This window comes from Aspergillus sydowii (genome assembly GCF_001890705.1).
Source record: "Aspergillus sydowii CBS 593.65 unplaced genomic scaffold ASPSYscaffold_15, whole genome shotgun sequence".
Taxonomy (NCBI): Eukaryota; Fungi; Ascomycota; class Eurotiomycetes; order Eurotiales; family Aspergillaceae; genus Aspergillus; species Aspergillus sydowii.
The window spans coordinates 203769-223421 of NW_024467873.1; the positions used below are offsets into that span (position 1 = coordinate 203769).

Genomic DNA, 19653 nt, shown 5'->3' on the forward strand with positions numbered 1-19653 from the left:
CAGTCAATATTCAATTAGCGACGCATTTATCACGGGTCCACAGTCAATATAAACCGGGTTAGTTGAGCCACGGCGTGGAAAACTTTCCCGAGCCAGATAAATATATGAGGACTCCGTTTCCCCATTTAACATATTCAACACAGAAAAGATCCTAATGGCAACCCCAAAACACATCAACATCGCCATCCTCGGTAAGCTTGCTCCGTCATCCACCAATTAACCTTCTAATTAATTCCAGGTGTCGGAAGAGTCGGCTCGCACGTCCTCTCCCAACTCTCGTGGATATCAAACAACCACCCAAGCACACACTTCAACCTCATCTACCTCGCCACAACCGACGGCGCGCTGTACAACGACAATTACAAACCAATCGACATCGAAACAGCCCTCACCCAGCTCCAATCCCCAGGCACCACGAAATCTCTACCAACCCTCCAAAACCTGGCAACATACCTCGCGAATGCCCCCCACAGGGTGATCCTCGCAGACAACACCAGCTCTGAAACAATCGCCCAGTCCTATCCCCTCTTCCTGGAACGGGGAATCAATATCGTAACTCCCAATAAGAAAGCCTTCTCGGGGAGCTACGAGTTATGGAGAGATATATTCGACGCGGCGCGGTGCGGCGGGGCGTTAATCGGGCATGAATCTTCCGTTGGGGCCGGGATGCCCATTATATCTACGATGAGGGATTTTGGGATTACTGGTGACCGCGTTAAAAGAATCGAGGGGGTGTTTAGTGGGACGTTGTCGTTTTTGTTTAATGAGTTTGCGCCGTTCGCTACGTCTTCAACTCGATCGCCCACTGTGTCTTGTGGCGGTGGTGGAAAGTGGTCGGATATTGTGGAGAAGGCGAGAGAGTGTGGATATACACAGCCGGATCCGCGCGATGATTTAAATGGGCTGGATGTTGCGAGGAAAGTTACCATTCTGGCTCGATTGGCGGGGTTGTCTATCGACTCGCCGGGTTCGTTTCCTGTGCAGAGCCTTATACCTAAGGAACTGGAGGCCGTGGGCAGTGTTGAAGAGTTTTTGGCTCGATTATCAGAGTTTGATGGGAGGATGGACGAGGAGAGGGATAGGGCTGTGAAGGCAGGCAAGGTATTGCGGTATGTGGGCCGTGTTGACATTGTGAGCAGGAAGGCAGAGGTGGGTTTGAAGTGGTTTGAGCCTGATGACCCCATTGCAAGACTCAACGGGCGTGAAAACATCGTCAGCTTCTATACGAAGCGGTAGACGATGACCCGCTTATTATCAGGGGTGCTGGGGCTGGGGGTTCTGTGGCGGCGATGGGAGTGACGGCGGATATGTTACGGATATTGGATCAACTTGGATAGAATGGAGCCATAGAAGTATAAAATAATGGATATCATCATGTTCTGACCGTACGCTTTGATTGCAGGCACCGATTATGAGGCCGGACATCCATGTCTCCACGACATGGCTACTTACTGTATCGTAGAGTAGAGTTCAATAAGGCGGTCCCGGATATTGGACAATTTCTCAAGCTATATGATATGGGCCCTTTTACTTCTAACCGACAGGACCGTGATCTCCAACGTGGCAGGAAGTTATTGCCATCGGCAATTCGGGAATAACTCGGCAACGCTCCAGGATTAGAGATGGGCTACCTAGCATGGAAGTCAACTGGAGCTACCAGGCACCTGCTACTGAATGTTTTGTTTGCCATCCAACTTGCGGCTCGAAAGAAGGTGTTTCTAGTTTAAATGGCAGCCTGTCGCTTGAACCTCTCGAGCAGTGGCAGGATCCCCTCAACTTGGCAGCTTGGCTAATACGAGGCAACGCTGGCAGATAACTGGCAGACAGCCCCCGACCCTGCAGATCAGGCCGTATCATAAATCCAGGCAGAATCGTAACTTCAGGCAATCACATACCCTGTGGAATTTAAATACCCTTCCCGATCCCCCATTCTGTTTGACTATCAAAACTTGAGCCTCACTCGTCATGACTATCAAACCGTGTATCATCTTTGAGGCCGTCGAGCCACCAAGTCCTCACCAGGACGAACGCTCCTGGGTGTGGGTTCCCCTACCTGAGGATGAAGACTCAGGAGAAACCTCGTCATCGGAGCCAGAGACACCTCAGAAACGACAAGCGCAGCTGCTACCATCCTCAGTAGACGTTTCCATCAATGTCACGCAAGGAATGGCCAAGCCGACGTTAACCCAAACATTCTGCAACGACGCCCCGGAAAGTATCGACAAGGCGATATACCAATTCCCCATGCCGTACGAGTCGAGCGTCGTCGACTTTCAGTGTCAGATTGGAGAGACAAAGACACTGCAGGGGCAGGTGAAGCCGAAACCAGAGGCGAGAGAGGAGTTTGATCAGGCAGTTAGCACCGGCCGCTCTGCTGGCCTTGTCGAGCAGGATAGGCTGGATATATTTAGGACGGAAATTGGCAATATCCCGGCAAATACAGTGGTGCGAGTTAAGCTGTCGTTTATCTTCTTCCTCAAGTACACCCTGGACGACGAGGTGACAATGACTGTCTTGACTATTCCCACCTATATCGCTCCTCGATATGGAATCCCAGAGTTTGAACTGGTTGGCAAGACCGGACCACAGCGGAACGCTCGATTCTCTCTGGACGTCGATATCTTGAGCACCACCGAGATGCGAAAAATCCACAGCGACACCCACGAGGTGGCTGTTGAGATGGGAGGGAGCCAGAGATCTCAACATTGGGCTGGTTCTGCGTCTCCAGAAAGAACAACTGCCTCTGTGAAGCTCCAAGACACGGCCTGTCTAGACAAAGACTTTATTCTTTCCATCTCTGCCCGTCCTGCCATCGACGACGAACAGCCCCAAGCCGCCCTCGAAAGATCCCCCAGCGGATCCTCCGCAATGATGCTCGAGATCCCACCGGGATTCATGCTACGAGACCAGTCCCTGATAAAAGGGACAGAGAGAGAAATGATATTCCTAGCGGACCGGTCAGGATCCATGTACGAGAGCAAAATAGCTGGTCTGAAATCGTCGTTAGAGTTCTTCCTCCGCGGTCTTCCTGACACTCTATTTAATCTGTACTGCTTTGGAAGCGACTACGCGTCACTATGGCCAAAGTCCAAGAAATACAGCGACGACACTCTAACCAAAGCACTGAAATACGTCTCCAGCTTTAAAAACGACATGGGAGGTACAGAGCTCTTGCCTGCTCTTAAGGCTGTGGTTGCTGCGCGAGACAAGAAGGCGCGTAGTATGGACGTTATTGTTCTTACCGACGGCGAGGTATGGGAGCTGGGGGAGACGATTGATTTCGTGCGCAAAACGCGCGTCCAATCTGAGGGTGCTGTTCGGTTCTTTACCATGGGCATCGGGAATGGTGTCTCTCATGAGCTCGTCGAGGGCATCGCGAGGGCAGGTGGTGGTTATGCTGAGATCATCCCCCTCGTGGATAGTGGTAGCTGGGATGAACGGATGGTTGCCGTATTGAAGGCTGCCATGAGTGGCCATGTTGCCGGTGTGGATATTGAAGTGGAAGGCATCACTGTGGAAAGCAAAGGTAGGAATCCCGATGATTCTAAAGAGAGGCTTCTCTAAACAAGCGGTCTAGATGAGACAGGACTTATGCCTGCTGTTCAGATGTCCCCTGGAGACATATCGACTATGAGTCCCTTTATCCGCAATCGAATCTACATACTCGCCGAGAACGAGAGCAACCAGATAAGTACCCAGTCTATGGTGAAGATAAAGAAGAGATCCACCGATGGCAAGGAAACCATCACCGCCATCCCACTGCACGTCCTGAAGGAGCCCGATTCCACATTGCACCAGTTTGCAGCCGGCGCTCTCCTCCGCGATCTCGATAGTAGACAAAGCTGGATCCAACGGGACAAACAGATTCCCGCAGACTCGACCAAGGAGAAAGAGTTGACCCGCAAAGAGGGAGAACGTCTCGGCTGCAAATACTCCCTCCTCTCGCAATGGACGAGCTTCGTCGCCGTGGAGATGGATAGAGGAGATACAGATATTACTGAGTCTTCAGAACGGCCAGAGTATGCTTCGGAAATTGAAAACCTGGTAAGATCTGTCAGCACATGCAACTTGCATTTACCGATTAAGACACTTTGCTTACCATGACCAAAACCTCAAGCCTGGCTCGGTAGAAAGGCATATGCATGCGTTGAAAAACCTGCATTATCAGCTGCAGGGGGCAGTGGACACGGTAAGCGACAGTATCGACTCGTGCGGTACCCAGCTGGGGTCGGCAATTACCCACGCGAGGAAACGCCGTACGGCCATGTACCCGTTGTCGAGAATAGCAGAAGCTGTCTCGGCGCCTTTCAGAAGGGCTAGCCTTATGAATCCACGTCCTACGACCGAGACACATACCTACATGAAGCCAGCGTCAGTTCAAACCAGCACGGACGAAGAGTCATTTCAAATCAAGATGCAGGAAGAGTCTTTTCTGCCCGACATGGAGGAGGAGGAAGAGTCATTCCAGACCAACACGCAGGAAGAGTCATTTATTCGCCGCGTGCTGAAATTTCAAAAATCCGCTGGCGTGTTCGATGTGCCTCAGACCGAGGCCTTGGGGTGTTTGGGAAGTGACGTACATGGTATTGTTCAAACCCTGCATGACAAAGGTGTCAGGTGGGAACTTGCTGTGACGGCTGCTATCGTTGTCTGGCTGGAGGTGAAGTATGCTCAGGATCGGAGACTGTGGGTGCGAATGGTTGAGAAGGCAAGGGAGTATATGCAGCCGCATCTGGGGATGGGCCTTGGAGAGGGCGAGCAGGGATCTATGTTGGATGTTGCTGAGAGAATGGCTAGAGATGTCAAAAACTGAGAGTGGTCAAACTGCATTGATCACGGTAATGCTGCTGTGTTTAGGCTACGTTATAAATAATGATCAAGTAATAACTAATATGCAGAGGCGGTATATAATCTATGAGCTGAAACAAGATGTATTGAATTATTGATGACAATAAAAAAACTCTGCAAATATATGTTGAATGTAAGCAGTACCCCTCAAAGCAAACACTCAGATATAGACTTGTCTAGCTAGGATGTTGAATTCCTTGAGTATCCGTGACACTCGTTCCGTTGAGATGAGCCTTCCCCAAGCCAGTGTTAGGCTGTGAGACTTCAACTACACCACGGGTGTGCAATCAAAAGAGAGACCAGAGCCTGAACTTATCAAATACCCCAAACACCCAACGGATCGGGTCCGCCAGAATCCGCCCGTTTCCGCTGCAATGTTTTGACACGCTTAACGAGTGTTCCAACAGCGATGGGACCTACCAATGTACACAGCGAAATAGCCCACACGACGACTAAGTAAGTCTCAGATGAGCCCTGAGAGGTGTCGCCGAAGATCCCGTTTGACTCTGCGAGGGAGGCAATCAGGTAGCCTATCTCGCCGCGGGCGGTCATGGCTAAAGCTAGGATTGAGGCTGGGTAGAGTGACTTGGGTTTTGGGGGGAGAGAGGCGGATGGACGATCCTGTGTTTGTTCTTGAGGTGTGTTGATATTTGCTGTCGTGATGGCGTCTTCATCGGTTTCTGAATTGGAGGGACTAGGATTATTGGGACCAGGATTTTCGGTACCATCTGTACTTTCTTGAAGTTGACTGTCGGCCGCAGCCGGTTTGGCCCCTTTCTCGGTCCGAGTCTCCTTGGATTTGCGTGAGCCCCAGATGCAAGATGTCGTATAGCTGAGCGGCGCCTTCAAAACACGAACAAAGGCGCGAAGCCCAGAGCCTGGTGAGATCCGGACTAGCCACAGACAAGTACACATCTTCGCGAACGCCATCAGGACAGCATACACGACGCCGCGCCAGACGACACTGCCTCGGAACATCTCGGTGATGGGAATCGCGAAACCGATCGATGCCTAGATTCGTCAGATAAGTGAACGCCAGGTTGGAGGGTGACGCTTACAAAAAACATGGGGATCAAGATTCGAGTAACCGGCCCACGGTAGTAATGTTCGTAGATGTACATTCCTGTGACGCGCAAGCTGGGAGTTTGAGGTGTGTTCGCAGATTGCGCCTGAGAACTGTTGTCGTTCTGCTGTTGCTGTTCTGTCTGGCTTGTGTGTACCAGGCTGTCAAACCACGAAGTGATAACCCCAGCAAGATACGCCGCAAACAAGCTTGACGTCCCGGCATAAGTACCACCAGCGACCAGACCAACAAGCAAGCATGTATAACCGATGAATGCAAATTGCGATGTACGTGTAAACTGCGGTAATTTGGCCTTTGACTCGAGAATCTTAACCAAAACCGGACGCGCCATGAATCTACAGACCAAGACAACACCAACACCGAACCCAATTGACACAAACAGCGGCCGGATAACAGTTACCGGGGTGAACGAGTCACCACCCCCGCCGAGGTTCGAGATGATCTGAACCATGACGAGGCCGACTACGTCGTCAAACATCGCGGCACTGGTAGTCACCGTGCCCAGACGCGAGGTGATGAGCTGGGTAGTGGAAAGGATAGTAAACGTGGTTCCTAGACTGGTCGCACTCAGCGCCGCACCAGCAGAGAAAGCCTGAAGCGGTGTTGCCGAGACCAATTCCATAAGAATAAACGACAAGCCGATGGGAAGGGCGATTCCGGTCACGGCTACCGCGACGGAGAGATACATATTGGCGCGGAGGGAGGACAGGGCTGTAGACAGGCCGCCTTCATAGACCAGCATGATCAAGCCCAGGTAGCCAAGTTGCTGCATTACAGTTTCCACGTCGTGATCGAGCCATTTGGCCCCGGGGGTACCCCAGAGGATGCCAATGAAGAGCTGGCCGATTAGACCACAGTATAGAAGTTTGTCCAGGCAGGTGTTCACCAGGTTCAAGACCAGGAGGAAACCAGACTGGTTGAGGATGGTGGAAATTGCCGGTTCATGGTAGACAAACGCTGATTCTGCCATTTCAACTTGGGGAATAGTTTATTTGCCTGGTTGGATGCGAAGGATGATGGCGTCTTGATCTGTGCCGTAGCAGGCGTGGAAATTGTAGACAGTGTAGTACGACAAAAGACTCCATCAGATACGAAAGCCAACAAGGAGGAAGCAATGATGCTGTAGTTAGATAAAGACTGATAGTATTGATAGCAGTATTAATAAAGTCAGATTCAGAATAGTGAAACGATGAACACTCAGAATGTCAGAAATCGGGGAGAGAACGCCAGGATCACGTGCTGTGCTAAGTGACAGGCGGATGAATAAGCAGGAATGGGACTGAACCAGTAAGGAATGACTATCCAAGGGGCAAGTTACCGGTATACAGCCTGTGAATGACTTCATGCGAGCCTCGAACAGTCTCCAGACAAGGTCAAACTACCCGCATAATATACACATTCTTTCAGAGCAACAAAACGAGTTTAGCCGGTAACGACTGTAATGTATATGGAACAAAGTAGATACCGAGGTTACTTAGGGTTACGTTCCTGCCATTCCGTACACCTAAGCCCCAACATACGTGATGTTAGGAGCCGCAGGCGTCTCCATGCCTGATCCCAAGAAGTAATCGACATGGCTATCCTGAACATAGCCCTTGAGGGTCACCCCATTTCGATAAGCCGGATTATGCATCAGCGTGTACAACCGTCTATCGGACGGCTGATCGGTGGTGAAAATGATCAACTCGCTGTAGTCACCGTTGGTAAAGACCACCTCCTCGCGCCAGTCGCCCAGGATATCACCCTGGAACATGTGGTCGCCGTCGGCTGTGGTGGCGTTGTAGCGGTACGTTGTAACGAGACGGTTAGTGGTGCCAGCCTCGTAGTCCCATTTCTCGATGTTTCCGTCGTTGATAAGCTCGCGCAGCTCGTCGCCGTCCCACCACACACTGAGCTGGGGATAGGGGTACACGTCCTCCTCGTCAGTCAGTTCCTCTGACGCGGCGTTGTACACGCCGAGGAACGACCAGGTCTCCATGCCGTCGTAGTTCGGGTCGATGTCGGCCGCCATTCCACGGCCGTTGTCGCCTTCTTCATCGCCGTCGTGCTTCCAGATGATGGTGCCGTCTGTGGCATCATAGTAGTACTCCCACAGGAGCGATGGGTTATCCTGCTGCACGCCGTACCCCTGGAGGCCATCACGGCCGGGGTCCATCTTCGCAATGTGCCACCGATCACCATGGACAACGCCAGCTGGACCGAGAGAATACCGCAGCGTGCCGTCGCCGTTGAGCAGGAACCCGATCTCACCGACTTCGTCCACCCCGTCGCCGTCCACGTCGATGATGCGGGTATTGTGGCCGTCCGGGGCGTCCTCGTCACCGCGCTTCCAGGCCCATGCCAGGTCCACCGAGCTGCCGTCAAAGGTATACGCCGCTTCGATGAGGTTGAAATCCCCGCCATCCTGCCGATTCTTCAGAAAGGCAACAAGATGGGGGCGCGCTCCATCAAGATACCCAACACCAAAGCGCGCAGCCAAAGGCCCGTCTTCGATATAATCATCCGGCAGCTCTCCAGTCGCGCGCAGAGCTCCAGTCTGCCCATCCAGAAAGGCAACAAGCTGGTGATCATCATCGTCATACTCGAACGTCTCGCCATCACCAAAGACCACGCCGTTCGAAATGCGCAGCGCAACCTCAGCTTTGCCGTCACTATCAAAGTCATAAACCGTGACACCATCCCAGTGCCCCAAATCAAACGCCGACGACCCTGGCTCAATATTGTCCTGATTCTCACTATTCGGGCCCATATTCACTTCCCACAACCGCGTTCCATTGCGATCGTACGCCTCCAGCCGCTGCGGCGTCTCCTGCCGGTCCACGACAAAGTCATACTCGCCATCCCCGTCCAGATCCCCAACCCAGATATACCGAATGGCGCCACCAGATTCGATCGGAATGCGGAAATACGGGCCAACTTCGGCGTCGGCTTCAAGTGTCCAGCTTTCACTCGCATCGCTCTCCTCCCCATCCACGACCGTAGTGACATAGTACGTGTTATCCTGCGTCAAATCCGCCGAAGAGTCCTCGTAGTTGGAACCGCCCGTGAGGACGTCCGAGTTGAGGAGCTCCGCGTCCCCGTCGCCTGTGGCGCGGTAGAGGTTGAAGCCGATGTCCTCTGGATCCAGACCGAGCACTCTCCAGCTGATGAAGGCCGCGTCGTCTGCGGAGCGGATTGCAACGACACCGCGGCCCAGATTCTCCATGGGTCGATGGGCGTCGGCGGTTGTATAGAGAGAGAGAATGGCAGTGGCTATGGCCACGCCTAGATGGGAGGTAATCCACATTGCGACAGAAAACGCTAGTAGGTTGTTTTCAATTTTGGTTCTATTCATTCCGACGGGTCCTTTTGGGCTCTTTATACAGAAGATTAGGCCGTACAATGTGGATGCCAATGCGGAGCTGGCTGCTCTGTGGATATTTCCCCGACGATGATCTGCACAAGTTCAACCGATCTCCCGTGGGGAAACGCACTGAAACGTCATGGTCCAGGATCCTAATCGGCCGTTTCCCCTTGGAGACAGATAGTTGGAGACCATCGTTGTCTGCAGAAGCCAGGGGTCTCCGGATCTGCAGACGATCAGGCACGTCAACTCCCCCGAATGCCGTGGCTGTCAGCCCGAGTTCCGGTGGAAATATATCACCCCAGTCTCCACCATTCGGACCTGATTGCAAAATCCGAAGTATTTTGGCCGATGGCGACTGCTGGCGGTAGAATCCAGAAGCAGAAACGGCATAACTACGGCAAGGAGGCAGCGACAACGTCGATTTCAAGATAGATGTCATCGAGTTTCGTTTTCCTTTCTTCGTTTGTCTCTATTAATCAACTCGAGTGCTATAAGGTAAGACCGATTTACCGAACTTTGACCGACCACGTTGTTGAGCTGGAACAACGGGATACCAATTCCAAGGTATTGCTTGATTCATGTTACTTTGGAACCCTTTTGCCCTTCGGTGTACCTACTCCAAAATGGCTTTACCGGAAGCGATCTCCCGCCAGATGGACCTATAACAGCTCCGAGCTGTATTACCATGTCTGCTTGCCTGATCTCAAGCCTATAGCTATCCTCCACCAGTATGACTGCATTTTCGCGGCGACAAATATATTTGTTTTTTAAATAGCTAGACTATAGGCAGGTCCCTATTTTATCACGAGAATTAGGCACACTCACTCAGTCTAGGGACTAATAAACTAATAATGTAGCTAACTCGTTTGCAGTATCAGTCTTCCCACGGTCCATGACATTAAGCAGGTAACCGTGATTACTACATATAAAGTTTATATGGTCGGTCATTATAGGTTTGTAGATTATGAAGGTTATATATGAAAATATTGAGTTCAGGTCCTAGCTAATCCTATTTTAAATATTAACCTTATAAATCCATCTACAGGTTTTCGCTAGTTAAGAATATATATAGCTTAGGCGGCTTCCTAATCAATATCTTTCCACATATTTAAGATAGTTAGCTGCTAAATCAACCTATTGACTCCACCGCACGGATCCGACAGTTAAACCCTTTTGTCTAGCGTGTTGATATCCCACTACCGAAGATTACTACGGACTATGTATAAAAGCGCAGTCATACAGAGTATTGCTTTATTGCACTCGTATCAGCGACAGTCGACATTAGCTCATCTCGCGTCCAACTATGCTTCCATAAGCTGGCGATCCGGAAGATCAACGACGGGCCTGGTAATAGAGGGACTTGAAGGCTTGCTGGTCTGAACGGCAGATACTCTGGTTCAGTACCGGTTCAGCACGACTCCAAATTCCCCGTCTTGCCTGACATACCGCGGAGCGTGTTCTATAAATGAATCCAGGATGTACCGTCGACAGGGCTGAGCTCGTAGTGCTTACAGGAGCCGCTGTCGAAATTGAGGTGGGGCAGCTGACCGTTTTTAACTGGTAACTGACAACTAGAGAATTCAGAGAGTTGATTGAAAGTTGTAATTGAAGATCCCCTGAAGGGTGAACTGGTGGCGTCCGGCGCCTGGTTTGCAGTGGTGTCGGGTTGGGCTAGCACATCGCGAAACATGGGGCAGCGCCTCGACAGCAAGAGTGAGCTATACCAGATAGAATAGGATATTCAAGCAAGGAGGTCTGGGGAATGCGGTGTGACTGAGTGATGGATGTGGTTCCATTCCTTGCGGAGCTCAGCCGCACGGTATATTAATTTGTACCCGTGATGGAAAGAATGGATACTTGGGTAGCCCGAGGGATCTATTGCTGACCGTTGCAGTTCTAATCTATTGTTCACTGTTCAGGGGTTGAAATTGTAGAGAGTTTGGGTCTGCGGATGGCAACGTCGTATACTACAGGGACGCAAAACGTGCAAGCGACCACCACAATAAACTGATTCCACTGAATGAAGAGAGTGAAACTTCGCTCCGCCTCTGCGCTGTGAGCCTATGCAGACTGTCGACCCGCAAGGAATGAAACGACACACGGAGCTTACCGGATTTTCGCCTGATTCTGGGGCTTTTCGCGACTTAGCTCGACGTAGCGCCTCCACTCTAGGGCTGTGCATGATGGCCCCAGTTTCAGCAGCTGCATCTCCCGTCAGAGATCACCGTTGGCTTTGCTGGTTTGAGACGATGAGTTACATTCCGCCTCGGATTGTGCAGGCTTAAATTGCAAGGCCGTCTGCCAAGATATGGGGGCCAGGGGCGCAGCGTATTCAGTGCCTTTGATTTGGCAAAACCGTGAGAAGGATCTTGAGGCTTGTGTTCGGCTAGATTGTGGCCTTTTCATTGGTGACAGCTTGAGGAATTGTTCTGCGCAGCAGAGGCTTATTGATCTTGATCTGGGTGTGACTGTTGACAGACGCAAGTATATAAGGGCCGATCTCCACCACCGATCTGAAGATCAACAGATCAACTCTTTGTTTCTACAGTCCACAATCTTATTATTCCGACTCCTTGTATACCACTTTACCCGTCACCATGCTCAGCAAATCTGTACTTCTTGCCGCCGCCCTCGCGGCTATCCCTGCCAGCGCCGAGCTGGGCAAGCCTGCCCTAACACCCGACCTCGACTACCTTCTTGACGGAAACACAGCCAACCTCCCCCAGAACGGAGGTCCCTACTGGGGAAAGTGGGAGGACGGGCTGATGCCCGAAGACTGCAAGAGCATCGCCGAGGGCCAGGACCTCAACCCCGCCGACTTTGAAGTCTACGACGTCTTCTACGACGATGTACGTCCCATGAAGAGAGTGTTCATAGCAGTTCATCTAATGCCGTATAGTGCCAAGATGCATGGAGCGTCTGCCGTCACAAGGACTCCTCCGAAGACCTGGAAACCCTTCTCAACACCTTCGGCCGCGTGCCCGTGAGAATGCGCAGCTGGGTATGCATTAGCATCTCTTTATTCATGATCCAAACTAACAGCACTAGGTCCGTCACGTCCTGAGCATTCCCGGTAGCAACTGGGCCTTTAACTCCAACGGAAACATTGCTCTGTCTGGAACGACGACCTCCAACCTGGACGTCTGTCTCCACGAGACCGGACACAGTCTCGACCTGCTTGGTGCTTACGTCGATGGTGCTCTGTCTTGTAAGTCCCTTCCCTTTATACCCATCATCAAATGGCTAATGCATAGCAGCAACCCAAGAATGGGAGGACGCCTACAACAAGGACTCTGCGGTCCCTGACAACTACGCCCGCACCAACCAAGTCGAGGTACCTCCCCTAATCATTTACCCAATATGAACCTGTCTGACTTTATCATGTAGAACGTCGCCCAGAACACGGTCGTTGGAATCTACGACAAGGTCGTCCCCGGCGGCTTCCCCGGCGTGCAATCCGACTACCAGAAGATCCAGAACCAGTACACCCTGCTCCAAGACAAGGCCGGCGAGCAGATCCTGCCTGGTGGTACTTGCGACCGTCATCTCGAGAACTCTGCCACTGTCTCTATCAGTGGGTCTTCTAAGCGCGACACCAAGGTCGTCAAGGCCCGCGAGGCTGCGCACGACCCTGCGTTCAAGGGAACGTATACCAACATTGTGAAGGAGTTTACTCCCTTCAACACGCAGGACTTCCATGAGCAGCACTAGGTGTGGTATTATGATGATGTTGTATATTTTAATGTGTTGCATGTATAGCGGGGTGTGGCGCTGGTGGTAGTTGTTTCAATGTAGAGTAGCAGATATAAATATTATATTTATCGAGTCACTCCGTCTTATTACTTCAACAGTGCATATTTATCCATCCTAATGCCAGTATCTCGGAGCAGCCCCCTTATCTCCGGCAAAACTCTATGAACAGCCTGCATAACCTCTGATAAAGGTCCTTCTCCAGGTCCCAAGGTAACTCTTAGTATAAGCAGCATCAACGGTAGTTGGCACAAACCTTTACCGTAAAGATCTAATGACTTCTTTGTGCACTTTCGGCTGCTGGTATTGAGTTTCTGAATGATATAGAACTATTAACTTAGATGGTGACAGGACGCTGACATAAGCTCCATTTCCCCGCATGAGAATCGAAGTGGGAGTCGGTCAAACTTGGTCAGATTCATTGCTTCATTGCGCCCATCTGAGCGATCAGGACTTGACCTCCTGAATAATTCGTTCCCATGGACCGGGGCTTGCCAGGAGGGCGTACGTCCCGCCGACGCGGACCTCGCAGCAGGAAGGGTACGTACTTTAGCACTCGAAGTGCACGCGTTATGAAGCATCATCAGCTAACAAGTATAGGTTGGTAAGATGTATATGTACAGTAGGCTATTTACCTCGTTCCTGACCATCGACGCAGTCTTACGTGTCGAGGAAGACATACTCGCTGCGACGAAGCTCGGCCTATCTGTGGCAACTGTAGAAAGTCACGACTACAGTGCCAACAACCGGAATTTGTCTTGTCGAAATGGAGCAGTTTCGCTCCAACGGCCGTCGGAGAAGAGAGACGTAAGATGGCTCAAGTTGGATTCGTTTAGTATGATTATTGCTAAATTGAAGCGCTCGCAGACACTGAAACCCGTGCGGAGTCCAGCGTAGACGAGTGCATCAGAATAAACTCTACTTTTACACCCAAGCCTCAGAGTTATCGGGAAAATCAAAGACAAGAGGTACAGAGCAATTCTTCCGCTGAGTCTATGATAACGCCCGAGATCGTCCATCTTCTCCAGGTATACGAGAAAGGCATCTCGACTTGGATGGATGTGTTTGACTCAGAGCTCACCTATAAACGGCGACTCCTATGTATGGCCCCATCGTCGCCTCTTGTATTAAATGCTATCTGCGCTCTTGCAGCACGGCAACTGAGTCTCATTGGTTCCCCCCTGACCTGGAAACCGGTGGCTGAACATTACTACGGCCGAGCCGTTCATTTGCTGGCTCGTCTTCTCAACGCCTACCCCAGAGAGATGGAACTCGCGATTGTGGTAATAATTCTACTAAGCAGCTATGAGCTTCTCGCATTCCCGGGCCTCGATTATCAAAGGCATTTCAAAGGCGCACACTCAATCGTAGATTCAATAAATGCCCACGACTCAGCAAGCTGTCTAACTCGCGCTTCGTTCTGGATATATGCACGCCACGAAGTGGCTGAAGCACTGAACCGCGTTTCGCCTACCTTGCACGACCCAGTCCTGTGGCCGAACTTTGACCTTTCGCAAGCTGAGCCAGCAGAGGATGCATTCTGCAATGATGTTTTACGACTGACCGCTGAGACTGTCTGCGTCGCTTTTGGGAAACGGTCGAGGAGTGGGACAAAACGGAGAAAGCGAGAGCTAGCAGCTCTGCAAGACGAACTGTGTATTTGGCTACGGCTATGCCCAAAGCAGTGGAAAGCGATTGAATATGAAGAAGATGGGAATATTCGATACTGGTTTCCACGACCGAATTTTGGTACGCTTCTACCCTCCAAACATTCCAAATCAAAACCTGACAGTAGGGGATTCAAAAGCCGCTGCGCTAGTTTTCTATCATTTATCCATGCTGCTTCTGGGGTATGAGCTTGAGAAGGTTCAGGAGGGGCCAGAAAACGTGGATGAGATCTTGGTGAGTCTCCTGGAGCAACGCGTCCCTTACTCGAGCTGTGGCTGAGCCCGATTCTGACATCGGTGCAGGAACAAGTCGACGCGCGTGCAAGGCAGATAATTCTGATGGCTCTGTCAAGCATTCCAGACTCCGCTATCGTTGTTGTTGTTCAGCCCCTTTGCTACGGTAAGAAATCACGACGGCGGTTGTATATTTTCCATGTGCTCACCCTCTTCACCTTTTCAGCGGCGAAACACGTCAGAGACAATACGCTTAGAGAGAGAGCTATCTTATTACTCGACGATATCGACTCACGCACTGGCTTTCACACGAAAAGCAAGCTCGAAAGACAGCTCTGCTGTTGATGGCAAGACAAAGCGCCGTTCTCTCGAAGGTCCAGAAGGGTTACATTAGCGATGCAGTAAATGTCAGGTTTTATATATCTGCTTAAGGCATCAGCAAATGGTATGCTGAGAGGAATAATGAATGTTCAGATTAGTACTGGGGATTGTCTAAAGACCCTCATTGTCGCTGGGAGGTTGGCAGCTATTATCGATGTCTTGCAGAAGAATGGCGCGTGATGTTATCGTATTACTATGAATATAGAGTAGCAAAGTAGGACTTCACACAAAAAGGATTCTCGGGAGTTATCTATGCAGCTTACACTACCTGGGGACGTCATGAGAACTGGACCGTGCAGTAGCACTAACATTGCCAGATTCGGGCTGATCTACTTCGAAAGAAATATCGCGAATTTCTGCGTAACCTTCACTGTTGGGGCAGGATGCCGGAAGAGTAGATTCCATAATATGAGTTGTACCCTTTGTGGATGTGGACTAAAGACAAGTTTTAGTATGGATAGCTAGAACAGACGCCTATGATTCCTAATCAGGTTATCTAAGAGTAAAACACCATCAGAGTTCCAACAAATCAGGAGGCTGCCCAGATCAATGGACGATCCACCCGGCCAAGACTGCCGGCTTCCATGCCATTTGGGGTAAAATATACGGAAATAGATATCAGCAGAAGAATCCAACGAAATACATAATGAGATTCAATTCGGGGTCGTCGAGTGATAAAGTTACTGCGTTTAACATTCCATATCAGGTAGCTTTCACGGGGCGGACTTTGGACCGTTGAAGTCAACATCGTGCAGAGTCATGTGTATTCGAATCAAATGAGCGTGACAATAAATGGCTTATAAACTCACAGACTCCCATATAGCTGCCCATCTCTGGCTGTCCCAGACCTGTTCGCTGTCACCGAATTCATCGCACATTATATCCAACCGTCCCAGATTACCCACACAATGGCACTAGAAACGCTTTTAATTGTGATTTTTGTCTTCATTGCCTTAAGGCCTTTGGTCCTTTACTACTACGACAGCAAGAAACTGCGAAAGTATCCGAACCAGAATGTCTTATCTGGCGTCACCAATCTAGCCTCCATACGCGAGAGACTGCGCAAGTTCCGAACAAGAGAATTGTATCTCCAGCATCAAGAGCACCCTGTTATCCGAGTCGCGCCTAATATGCTCTCGTTCCGGGACATGAGGGCGATAAAAGACATCTACGGCTTCGGATCTGTCTGCCAAAAGCACGAGATGTACAAACTCCAGAATGGCGACGGACACATGAACATCCTTAACGTCATTGACCGAGACGATCACAATCGGAAGCGCCGAATGTTCTCGCATGCGTTTTCCACCAAGAACCTGGAGACCTGGGAGTTCAAAATCACCGATAAAGTCGACAAGCTGGTGGCTCAGTTTGATAGGAGGGCAGATTCACATTCTCCGGCTGGACAAAGTCAACCGAGCCATGGTGCCGTCGACGTCAGATACTGGTTCAACCTGTTTACTGTCGACGCAATTGCAGATATCGCGTTGAGCGAGAGGCTTGGAATGCTCGAGTCCGGGTCAGATGTCATCAAGGTTGATGGTCCGCGTGGAGAGGATCGCGCATGTCGATTCATCGAGGAAATGCACGACGCAGCCCGGGTGAAGTCGAAGATTATTGGTACCTTGGATTGGTATTATGTCTTGAAAGAGGCTTCTAATTATCTTTCCTCGCGCTGCCGTTCGCAATGGGACTGTGGACGCAACGTCGGCCAGATTGTGAGCCATTTGGCTGGCAAACGATTGCAACGACATGAGGACGGTGAAAACATTGACGATTTTCTAAGCTGTCTTATCACAGATAAAGCGGGTAGGTCTCGAGAGCTAGATATGGGTGAGCTCAGGGCAGAAACGAATATACTGCGTAAGGTATTCCGCTCACAAGCACAATGACCACATGCTAATATAAAGACCGTAGTTGATGCCGGGTCCGAGACAACAGCGATTGCCTTGACTCACCTGCTTTACTATCTGATCAAAAATCCAAATTGCTTCTCAAAGCTCAGGACAGAAGTTTCAGGAGCCATCGCGGGAGATAAAATTGCTCGCTACTCCAAGGTGAGGACTTTACCCTACTTGAAGGCTTGTATTGAGGAGTCCTTACGTCTATCGCCACCGCTCCCACGGGGCCTCGAGCGTGTAACACCCCCCAGTGGGGCCCAAATTATGGGCGAGTTTATTCCTGAAAATGTCGGTGTCTCGGTTCCTGCATATGTCGCGCACAGGGACCCGGATGTGTTCGCAGAGCCAGAAGCTTTCTTGCCAGAGAGATGGTTTAACAAAGAAAACATTAGTAAGATGCGAGATGCGTTTATACCATTTAGTGCGGGTGGTCGTGCTTGTATCGGGAGGAATATTACGATGATTGAGCAACAAATTCTGATCGCTACTCTCGTGAACCGATATGACTTCTCTCTTCTTTCGCCTGGTTGGACACTGCAAAACGAGGAGGCTTTCAATCTATGGCCCGTCGAGCTGCCGGTGAAAATTTGGAAGAGGGATCTGGAAGCATAGCAGGACTTCACTGCTTTGGTGGATCTTCTAGCATTTGTGACGTGGTAGTTATGTTCATGGAACTTCCAGCATTAACGAAGGTACTCCCATTTGATGGTCTATTATATTCCTGAACCAGAAGTCTCTGTCATATCATAGCTCTCATTCTCCGTCAATTCAATCTATGTCCCTTGAATAGAGCCAGCACGATCAGCCATCCTCTAGAATTCGATAACGCGGATGATTATAGACATGTGCTTTGGGGTCAATTCATTCAATCATGCCCGAAGCAATTAGGACTATTCCTTGTAAGACGCAACGAAGCGGGATCAGAGTGCGAAACCTTTTCAGAACTTCAAATGCCTGTAATGAGTCCATTTCACCGAAACGCTAAAAAAAAAGGGTACGAATATCCAGTGTCAATAGGCGGCCATTCGAGAGTAAACACGGCATGCCCATAACCAAACAACGAAAGTACGTCAAGCTCCTAAGACCTGCCAGAAATTTCCTCCAAAATCTCAGCCAGTCTATCCGGAATACTCAAAAATGGCGAATGTGAGCTCTTAATGCGATAAACGACCTGCGTTCCCAGTTTCACTGACAACAGTTCCTGAATCTGTGGCGGTAGTCCGCGGTCATCCTCAGCAATGATATACGCAGACGGGATATCGTGCCACGGTTCATATGTAGCAGCCCCCGAAAAGACCTCGCGCGATGTATGCGCAAGCTCCGACTCGGCCTTTTGCTGGATTTCCACAGGCACGTCGTGCAGCGCTACCTCTACGCCGCCAATGCAGCGGACATAGTCGCCCTATACAAATGAGTTCAATGCCTTGCTCATTCCTGGGTAAAAGAGCTTACATCAATTTCCATCCAGGGTAGAGGTTGCCCACCCAGCATATCCAAAAGACTTGTCCCCTTGTCTAGTGCAAACGCAGCCATATAGACAATTCGTATAACGCCGCCCTCTTTCCCAGCTGCGTTTCGAGCGTCCTTGGCTAGCCCTTCAACAGCGCATGAAGCAACAACACCACCGTATGAATGCCCGACAACTACAACATCTTTTCTCTGCTCTTCGACCAGCTTTGACAAAACAGCTCTGAATGAAGCGACATCATCGGAGAGGGTCTTATTCGGTGGCTCTGCGCCGATGGAAGGGTGCGCGGGTACTTCGGATGGGATCCCTCGTTCGGCAAGTTTGTTCTGGATGGTGGTAAATGCGGGCGGCATGAGCCATGCGCCAATTGAGAAGACGATAGTTGGTTTGGCAGCCATTTTATATACGTAGAACCTAGAGTAGCAAGCAACTTCTTTGCAACAGCAAGCTCAAAACCCGGAAAACAAAGCAACAAGAAAGGAGAACATATTCCGCAACCTCGCGTACTTGACAGACACGCCCACACCCTTCACCGGCTCTTCGTGTTGCCGAAATGACAGCCAGGGCGAGACCTTCCCCACTTAAGCAGTTTAGTCATTTAAATCGGGGTTTGGGAATTGGAATTAGCTGGCGGAACGGCTCAAGTCAGTTAAGCAGCAAACTGCACTACCAATTGGCGCGTGCGCAGTGTGGAGTCAAATCAGCGATGGGAGGAATCAAGATCAATAGATTCAACCCGCGAGGAACTGCTGGAGATGTTGGCTTACGGTGGAGATATTGGCTTACGGTTCTGCTCGCTTGCAGCCGCGGTGGGCCGGTATTGCATGATGAGACTGTAGTTGTTTGTCTGTACGAACCTGCACAAACCCTGCAGGACCAGAACCCTGGTCCCAACCCGTTGTATGGGGAAGCTCGAGGATTGGGTACCGGGATTTGGGGTTTCACGCGAGTCAGTCGTTCAACTTCGGCTAAGGCGG

General features: G+C 50.6%; 8 protein-coding genes across 8 annotated transcripts; 5 read left to right on the top strand and 3 right to left on the bottom strand.

Moving 5' to 3' along the window:
• The first annotated feature begins 30 nt into the window (after positions 1–30).
• ASPSYDRAFT_50498 (uncharacterized protein) lies at positions 31–1388 on the top strand. Its single transcript, XM_040848090.1, has 2 exons — positions 31–191; positions 239–1388. The coding sequence occupies exons 1-2, from the start codon at positions 155–157 to the stop codon at positions 1234–1236; spliced, it is 1035 nt and encodes a 344-aa protein (XP_040697539.1). The 5' UTR covers positions 31–154; the 3' UTR covers positions 1237–1388.
• Positions 1389–1965: 577 nt separating this feature from the next.
• ASPSYDRAFT_161786 (VIT and vWA domain-containing protein) lies at positions 1966–4104 on the top strand (the record flags this gene model as incomplete). The annotated part of the gene is made up of 2 exons (XM_040843031.1): positions 1966–3526; positions 3578–4104. 2 exons carry the CDS (start codon positions 1966–1968, stop codon positions 4102–4104), a joined length of 2088 nt encoding a protein of 695 aa, XP_040697540.1.
• A 1059-nt stretch (positions 4105–5163) lies between these two features.
• Positions 5164–6902, bottom strand: ASPSYDRAFT_162023 (cation:proton antiporter; the record flags this gene model as incomplete). Its single annotated transcript, XM_040843052.1, has 2 exons — positions 5164–5859; positions 5907–6902. The coding sequence occupies 2 exons, from the start codon at positions 6900–6902 to the stop codon at positions 5164–5166; spliced, it is 1692 nt and encodes a 563-aa protein (XP_040697541.1).
• Positions 6903–7436: 534 nt separating this feature from the next.
• ASPSYDRAFT_161787 (uncharacterized protein) lies at positions 7437–9137 on the bottom strand (the record flags this gene model as incomplete). Its single annotated transcript, XM_040843032.1, has 1 exon — positions 7437–9137. The coding sequence occupies one exon, from the start codon at positions 9135–9137 to the stop codon at positions 7437–7439; it is 1701 nt and encodes a 566-aa protein (XP_040697542.1).
• A 2671-nt stretch (positions 9138–11808) lies between these two features.
• ASPSYDRAFT_50500 (uncharacterized protein) lies at positions 11809–13153 on the top strand. The gene is made up of 5 exons (XM_040848091.1): positions 11809–12127; positions 12178–12279; positions 12327–12486; positions 12536–12612; positions 12666–13153. Exons 1-5 carry the CDS (start codon positions 11876–11878, stop codon positions 12987–12989), a joined length of 915 nt encoding a protein of 304 aa, XP_040697543.1. The 5' UTR covers positions 11809–11875; the 3' UTR covers positions 12990–13153.
• A 314-nt stretch (positions 13154–13467) lies between these two features.
• On the top strand, positions 13468–15556 carry ASPSYDRAFT_50501 (Zn(II)2Cys6 transcription factor). Its single transcript, XM_040848092.1, has 6 exons — positions 13468–13568; positions 13683–13835; positions 13896–14777; positions 14836–14930; positions 14999–15095; positions 15156–15556. The coding sequence occupies exons 1-6, from the start codon at positions 13508–13510 to the stop codon at positions 15272–15274; spliced, it is 1407 nt and encodes a 468-aa protein (XP_040697544.1). The 5' UTR covers positions 13468–13507; the 3' UTR covers positions 15275–15556.
• A 662-nt stretch (positions 15557–16218) lies between these two features.
• On the top strand, positions 16219–18133 carry ASPSYDRAFT_1162981 (cytochrome P450; the record flags this gene model as incomplete). The annotated part of the gene is made up of 2 exons (XM_040840121.1): positions 16219–17170; positions 17225–18133. The coding sequence occupies 2 exons, from the start codon at positions 16219–16221 to the stop codon at positions 17818–17820; spliced, it is 1548 nt and encodes a 515-aa protein (XP_040697545.1). The 3' UTR covers positions 17821–18133.
• ASPSYDRAFT_186778 (alpha/beta hydrolase) lies at positions 17841–19382 on the bottom strand. The gene is made up of 2 exons (XM_040843581.1): positions 18661–19382; positions 17841–18610 (listed from the first exon to the last, which is right to left on the bottom strand). The coding sequence occupies exons 1-2, from the start codon at positions 19072–19074 to the stop codon at positions 18287–18289; spliced, it is 738 nt and encodes a 245-aa protein (XP_040697546.1). The 5' UTR covers positions 19075–19382; the 3' UTR covers positions 17841–18286.
• Between the last annotated feature and the right edge of the window lie 271 nt (positions 19383–19653).